This window comes from Mastomys coucha, unplaced genomic scaffold, assembly GCF_008632895.1.
Source record: "Mastomys coucha isolate ucsf_1 unplaced genomic scaffold, UCSF_Mcou_1 pScaffold14, whole genome shotgun sequence".
Classification (NCBI taxonomy): domain Eukaryota; kingdom Metazoa; phylum Chordata; class Mammalia; order Rodentia; family Muridae; genus Mastomys; species Mastomys coucha.
The window spans coordinates 119,387,857-119,395,504 of record NW_022196896.1 but is presented as its reverse complement, the minus strand read 5'-3'; the positions used below and the strand labels follow the sequence as shown (position 1 = coordinate 119,395,504).

The 7,648-nt window shown below is 43.4% G+C and overlaps 1 protein-coding gene across 2 annotated transcripts in view; it reads left to right on the top strand.

Moving 5' to 3' along the window:
- Positions 1-4,812, top strand: part of Thap4 (THAP domain containing 4) — a 46,548-nt gene extending 41,736 nt beyond the window's left edge. For both annotated transcript variants that reach the window (XM_031368503.1, XM_031368502.1), the window contains exon 6: positions 4,514-4,812. In XM_031368503.1, the coding sequence (XP_031224363.1) occupies positions 4,514-4,633 (120 nt within the window). In that variant the 3' untranslated portion in view covers positions 4,634-4,812. The remainder of the gene's footprint in view (positions 1-4,513) is intronic.
- The last annotated feature ends 2,836 nt before the right edge of the window (positions 4,813-7,648 follow it).

Here is a 7,648-nt window from a genome sequence, read left to right as displayed (position 1 = left end):
TGGACTCGAACTCAGAAATCTGCCTGCCTCTGCCTCCCAAGTGCTGGGATTAAAGGCATGTGCCACCATCCAGCTTTAATGTATTCTTGAATTCAATCTGCAAGTATCTTTATTGAGAATGTTTACACCATGTTCGTAAGGAACATTGGTCCATAATTCTGTTGTTGTTGGTGGTGGTGTTATGGAGTCTTTATGTGGTTTTAGTATCACAATAATGGTGGTGTTATAAAAAGATTTTGGAAATGTTCTATTTTGCAGAATAATTTGCGGGTTTTTAATTACTCTTCTCTCAATGGCTCTGTTTAAATTGTTGGTTTCATCTTTTTTTTTTTAAAAGATTTATTTATTTTTATATCTAAGTACACTGTAGCTGCCTTCAGACACCCCAGACGAGAGCATCAGATCTCATTACGGATGGTTGTGAGCCACCATGTGGTTGCTGGGATTTGAACTCAGGACCTTCAGAAGAGCAGTCAGTGCTCTTAACCTCTGAACCATCTCTCCAGATCCCTGTTGGTTTCATCTTAATGTATCTTTAGGAGAGATACATGTGTCAATTTTTTTTTTTTCATTTCTTTTAGGCTTCCTACAAGTCTGTCCACATGATTTCCTGCATTTCCTCAGTGTCCATTACAACATCTTCTAACTTTATTAATTTGGTTTCTCTTTTTGCTTAAATTGGCTAAAGGATTGTTGAGCTTAGTGATTCCACCCCCCCAAAAAACAAGCTCTTCTTTATATTGATCCTTTGCATTGTTTATTTCTCTTTCATTAATTTCAGCCATGTGTTTATTTTTTTCCCCATCTAATTGTTCTGGGTATTACTTCAAGCTTGCTCCAACTTTCTTCTTAGAACGGCCTTCATTTTGGTATGTTGTATTTTTATTTTATTTTCTTCCATCTAAAACCTGTTTAATTTCCTTCTTGATTTCCGCCTTAACCCTGTCTTCTGCATTCAGTAGTGAGTTGTTTAGCTTCCATAAAGTTTGTGTACTTTCTGCAGTTCAGTTGTTGCTAATGCCCAGTTTTAATCCACAGTAGTCAGAGAGGGTGCAGAATATTTCAGTTTTCCTATATTTGTTAAAACTTATTTTGTGTCCAAATCTGTGACTGGTTTTAGAAACCTTCCATGAGCTGCCAAGAAGGCCGTGTGCTCTTTATGTGCTCTTTAGTCTTTGAGAGGAATGTCCTGTGCTGTCTGTAAGGCCTGTTGATTGACACTATTTCTTTGTTTTGTTTTTGTCTGCATGGCCTCTCTGTTGGTGAGTATAGGGTTTTAATATCAGAATCATTGTGTAAAGATCAAAATGTGATTTTTAGGAGGAGTAGTATTTCTTTTATGAACTTGGGTGTTTTTGTGTTTGGTACATAAACTATTAAAATTATAATATCGTCTTAGTGGATTTTCCTGTAATGCATGTGTACTGACCCTCCCCATCTCTTCAGATTAGTTTATCTCACATACTAAAGTGGATGTACACCTGCATGTGTCTTGGTTCCATTTGCTTGGAGTTTGTTTTGCATCATTTTACCTAAGGATGTCTGTCCTTGATGGTGAGGTATGATTATTGGAAGCATCAAAAAGATAGATCTTGTTTTCTAATGCAGCCTGTTAGCCTGTGTCTTTTTATTGGGGGATTGAGACCATCAGTAGAGAGTTATTGGTGCTGGAGAGATGGGTCAGTGATTAAAAGTGCTTGTCACTCGCATGGGAGCTGGGTTTGATTCCCAGTACCCCGCATGATGGCTCACAGCCACCTATAACTTCAGTTCCAGATGATTCAGGGCCATCTTCTGTCCTTCACAGACACCAAGCATGCACATGGAACACAGACATCCATGCAGATACACTGTCATACATATAAAATAAAATAAGGAAATCTAAAAGAAAAGGAGAGGTTTTGAGCAGTATATTAATTCCTGACAATATGCTGCCTGCTATTCTTGTTTGTTTGTCTTGTTTTTCTTTAAAGACTTCTTTTCTGTTCTAAGATTATTTATTCCTTGTGTCTTATTGGGTGTAGTTAATCTTACTTTTCGATTTAAGTTTTCCTTTCAGTGTCTTCTGTAAAGCTAGTTTGGAGGACAGAAACATCTTAAACGTGTTTTTATTGTGGCCTATTTTCCTTCTATTGTGATTGATGGGTTTTTTTGTTTGTTTTTTGTTTTTGTTTTTGTTTTTGTTTTTTGCTGGGTATAGTAGTCTGGGCTTGTATCTGTGGTCTTTCAGAGTTTATATTCATTCAAGCCCTTCTGTCTTTCGGACTCTCCATACATATATATGTAACTTGGCCTTTTTCCCTTGCAGTTTTAATATCCTTTCTTTGTTCGTAAACTTAATGTTTGATTATGTGTGGTGGGAGTTTCTTTTCTACTCCTGATTATTTTGTGTTCTATATGCCTCTCGCACCCTCTTTCTTTGGGAATTTTCATACAGGGTTTTGCTAAACATTTTCTATGCCTTTGATCTAGGTTTCTACTTCGTCCTTTATCCCTGTTATATGTAGGTTTGATCTTTTCATAGTGTCCCAGATTTTTGAATGTTCTGTGCCTGGGTTTTTTGATCTAACAGTTTCTTTTACCTTGTCTTCCAGATATGAAATTCTGTCTTCCACTTGGTTTGATCAGTTGGGGGTCTCCCTTTGGTTTGATCAGTTGGGGGAGGGGCGATCTGAGCATTTTGATTTGATTTCCTGAGTTCTTCATTAAGGGACTTATTCTTTAGGGATTCCATTTCTTTGTAAATTCTACTTTCCTATCTTGAATTGTTTTCATTAATTTATTCAAGTATTTACTTGTGGTTTTTGGTCTTCATTGAGACATTTATTCATATCTCTTTTTAGGGTCCTTGAATATATTCATAGTTGCTATTTGAAGTCCTCTCTTGTGCTTCAGCTACATTGCTTTTCTCAGGACAGACTACAGTAGGGTGCTGATTCCTGGAGGGGACATGCTCTGTGTCTTGGTTGTTAATGTTTGTATTTGATGATGTGACCTGCTGCCTGAGCGTGTGGAGTTAGGACATCTGTGGGTATCTGGTCACTCCTCTACTAGGTGTTGTGTTAGGTCTGTGTTGGGTTGTAGATCCCTGGATGAGTCTCGGGAACCACTTGGTGGCTGGCTGAAGTTGTACTTGCAGCTTTAGACACAAAAAGCAGCCCCAGATGACCACAGTGAGTGGGAAGGTGATGGGTGAGTGTCCAGGAAGGTGACTGACCCCCTCCAGTGGATTACAGTTGGCACCACCACATCCAGGTTATTTAGTGCTGGGATCTAAACCAAGGCTTCATGCATGCAAGCAAGCACTCTACCAATTGAACTACATCCTCAAATCCCTAACTAGAATTTTGTTTTGTTTGTCTGTTTTTAAATTAATTCAATAGATAGATAGGACTGGAGAGATGGGTCAGTGGTTAAGAGCATTGGTTATTCTTCTAGAGGTCCTGAGTTCAATTCCCAGCAACCACATGGTGGCTCACAACCTTCTCTAATGGGATCTGATGCCCTCTTCTTGTGTGCATGAAGACAGAACACTCATGTACATTAAATAAATGAATGAACTACAAAGATAGATAGATAGATAGATAGATAGATAGATAGATAGATAGATAGATAGATAGATGATAGATAGATAGTGTGTGTGTGTGTGTGTGTGTGTGTGTGTGTGTGTGTGTGTGTGTATGTGTGTGTGTGTGTGTTCCTCTGTTAGAGCAATAAGCACTCAGCCACTCTGGGCCATCCATCTCTCTCTGGGCCATCCATCTCTCTCTGGGCCATCCATCTCTCCAGCCCCCTTAACTAGACTTGGAATAACTGACATTTTTATCTTTTTCTCAGGAAAAGGGTTGGGAGTCCAAATAATGGGCTTGGCAGAGCAGCTGATGGTCCAGGAACACTGAAGTGATTGATAGGCCCTTAGAGAGTTCTTCAGACATTCATTTATCCTATGGTCTCACTGTGTTCACAAGCATTCTATACACAAGGGGATGACTCAGAATCTACTCATATTCTTGTGGAAAGAGCCATATAATAGACCAGTGCTCCCCAAGTGCTGGCCCAGTGGTTACATTTGTTATGGTTTGAGGGCTCAGATGGAAGTGGGAGGTTATAGCATGCCAGCATGTGTTAACAGAGACCAAACAATAGGTGACTTCTGGAAAGCTGAGCACATACCAGCCCGGGAGAAGTGGCTGAGGAGCCTAGAGCCTCTGCCTTGGTCCTGGTATGTCCCATGTATCTCACACCAGAGTCCTAACCTTGGTGGGGTGTTCCCTGCTCACAGCCTATGACCAGTGACTGATCCAGGCGGATGCTCCAGGGTTTCTTCAGTGTTTTGTTTTGTTTTTTAAAATAAACCCCATGCTAACTTGGAGCCAGGCTGACCTAGAATTTGAGACTGTTCTCTTGTCCCGGCCTGCTGAGTGCTGGATTATAGGCGTGTGCCACCACGCCCAGCCTTTGTTGAATCCTTTGAAGTTATAAACTTAAGTGTTCTGTCTTGTTCTCCATTCAGATCACTCGGAAATTCAGGCTGAATTCTGAAGGCAAACTTGAACAGACGGTCTCTATGGCAACCACTACACAGCCAATGACTCAGCATCTTCACATTACCTACAAGAAGGTGACCCCTTAACCTGGAGCTGCTCTCAGAGCCTGGGGAGGAGCCTGGCTCCTGCATCTAGCCCCCAGTTTAGTAAACATGGTGTGGTCACAGGCTCTGCTGACACCGAAGTATTGTCCAGATGTTCTTGTAATGGCATAGAAAACCAAATAAAAGGCCTTTATTTTTATGGCTGAAGATTTTGAATATTATCACTGTGTAGACTGTACATTTTTTATCTGCTGCTAATAGTTTGTATTACATTCTTTAAGATATTAAGAAAGGCTGGGCAATAGTGGTGCACACCTTTAATCCCAGCACTTGGGAGGCAGAAGCAGGCGGATTTCTGAGTTCGGGGACAGCCACGGCTACACAGAGAAACCCTGTGTAGTCTCAAAAAAGATTCCTTTGGGCTGGTGAGATAGAGTATCGTCTGCTCTTCCAAAGGTCATGAGTTCCAATCCCAGCAACCACATGGTGACTCACAATCACCCATAATGAAATCTGATGCCTTCTTCTGGTGTGTCTGAAGACAGCTACAGTGTACCCGTTTATAATAATAATAAATAAATCTTTAAAAAAAAAGAAAAGAAAAGAAAGAATCCCATTTAAAAAAAAAGCTCTCTCCTTCCTCTCTTTCTACAAGTTTTGTGTTTGCTCTTTGTAGTACTGGGGCTGCAATCTATGCTGTACTGAGTACTGTGCCCTCCAGTGCCTACCCATCTTCTACAGACCCTCTACAGACTCGTCTTCCCCTTCCCCTCCTTCCTTCCCTCCTTCCCTCCCTCCTTTCTGTCTCTTGTCTACCTGTCTTTCTTTCTTTCAACATAGCCCAAGCTTGCTTTGAACTTAACATTCTCCTGCCTTGGCCTCCCGAGTCCTGGCATCAGAGATCTGTACTATCAGGCCTGGAAAAGCTTTTTTCATAATACACCTCTGTGTGGGAAACCTCATGTTGTATGCAGAGACGGGGTCAAATACTGGAAAGAAGGGCAAAAATACTCAAGCTGGCAGAGGCAAACACCTGGCGACAAAAGACATCACAATAGCACAGTCGTCAGTACCTCAGACCTCCAAGGAGAGCCCTGGGTGGTATACGCCAGCAGCCATAGGCCTCTTGAACACGAAGACTGCCCAGAGTCAGCTCTGCTGCCAGGGGATGCTGAAGATCCTGCTGTGCCATGGAGGGCCACCACCTCCCTGCACTTGGCTCTCTCCCTTTACCCTGTAGCCTGAAAGCTGCACCTAAATTCGTCCTGGAAGCACTCCAAGGAGGGTGATTTTGTACTTTACAGCATGTAAGGAGCTCACACACTGATGCTCATCCCCTCCGGCATGTTTAGTGAAGCACACAACCTCTTTTTCTTTTTCTTTTTCCCCAAGTGCTGGAGTTGGAACCCAGGACTCTGAGCAGTAGCCACGTGGCTGTCCTGTTCTCTGTTCCTTCTGGTTGTCATGCTGGGATTCTCTCAGAAGCTCTCAGAGTTGGCCACCTGAGCCATGAAGCTGGCATGTTCACTTAGTGCTTTCTCCTTGGGTGTGAGCTATGGTGTAAGGGTGCCCTGCCGTGTCCAGAGACACCCCGCCGAGAGGACTCCTCACTCCTCCCATTTGCTCTTTCCTAGCTGTCAGTCCAACACTTATTTGTGAGTTCCCTGCAATTTCAGTCAGGTGCTGTTTTTTTCTTTGGCAGACAGCCCTTACTCAAATTATCCCTTAGACACCAAAAGAGCTTTGATCTCTCAACCCGGTGGTGCTTTCTGCATCAGACTCAAGTCTACCCAGGTTGCAGAGCCCTGCATCTTTCTGGAGGGTGAAGATAGAGACCAAGGCCTGAGCAACACAGGTTCTCCGTGTGCACTACTCAACCTCAGGGCCTCTCATCAACAGAAGCCAGGAGGTCTCATGCAGCCCAAGCTGAGCTCAAACTCACTGTGATCAAAGATGACTTAGAACTGACCCTCCTGCCTCCGCCTCCATATCCTTACGTTACAGGTGATTTTATGTAGTGCTGAGGATCTACCCCAGAGTTTCATGCATGCTTGGCAAGCCCTTCACCAACTGAGCCACGTGCCCAGCCCCAGGTCATTTTATATTTATTTCCTCTTATTTTCCCCAAGACAACATGTGAAGTTACACTGCAGAGTCCTTGACCTCCCCGAGACAGTTAAACCTTAGCTTGACTGCATTGAAAAGCACCCAAAGATTATTAGTGCCGCACACCCCTGGGTGTGTCTGGGAGTGTCCAGGCACTGGTAGGTCATAGGGGCTCTGACCTAATCAGTGGGTTAATCATTTGATGATGCATCATATATGGTGGCGATTTTAGGAAGTGGTGAAAGGTAACAGGTGGAGCCTAGCTGGAAGAAATAGGTTAGGGAGTGTCCTCCTTTCCTGACTCCATTAGCTTCTGACATCCATTTCAAAATACAGATGAAGGACTGGGGAGGGAGCTCAGGCAGTACAGTTCTTGAATTCAGCCTTGAACACCTACACAGAAAATGGATGGCCACATACCCCTATAATTGTGACTGTTCCCCCAAGCCATACAACTGCCATCTTGAAGCAGTCAAGCTGTTCCTGTTTGCAAAAGAGCATCCTACCTGAGCTTGCTGACTATACTCCCCCACTCATTGGAGGGCTGGGGAGGGTCAGGAAACCAGTATCCAGCCATTCCCTTCCACCTGCTATAGACAGCTGTGCCTTAACACGGCCTCTGGAAGGGGGAGGAGGGGAGAGAGAGAGAGAGAGAGAGGGAGGGAGGGAGGGAGGGAGAGAGAGAGAGTGTGTGTGTGTGTGTGTGTGTGTGTAGTCTGGGGGAGACTAGAAGAGTTGAGCTTCATCTGTGTGCTGTGGGAAATCCCCCATTATTGTCTCTGCTGGGTGGCTGGGTAAAGGCTTCCAGGTGCAGTCTGTTGGTGGTTCGGAGAGCCCCCACCCTGAAAGCAGCCCCTCACCTGTGCACGGTAAGAAAGCCAATAAAGCCATTGATTGGTTCACTGAGTGAGAATTCTGGAATTTTGGTTTCTTTAAAAATACTGAAATATC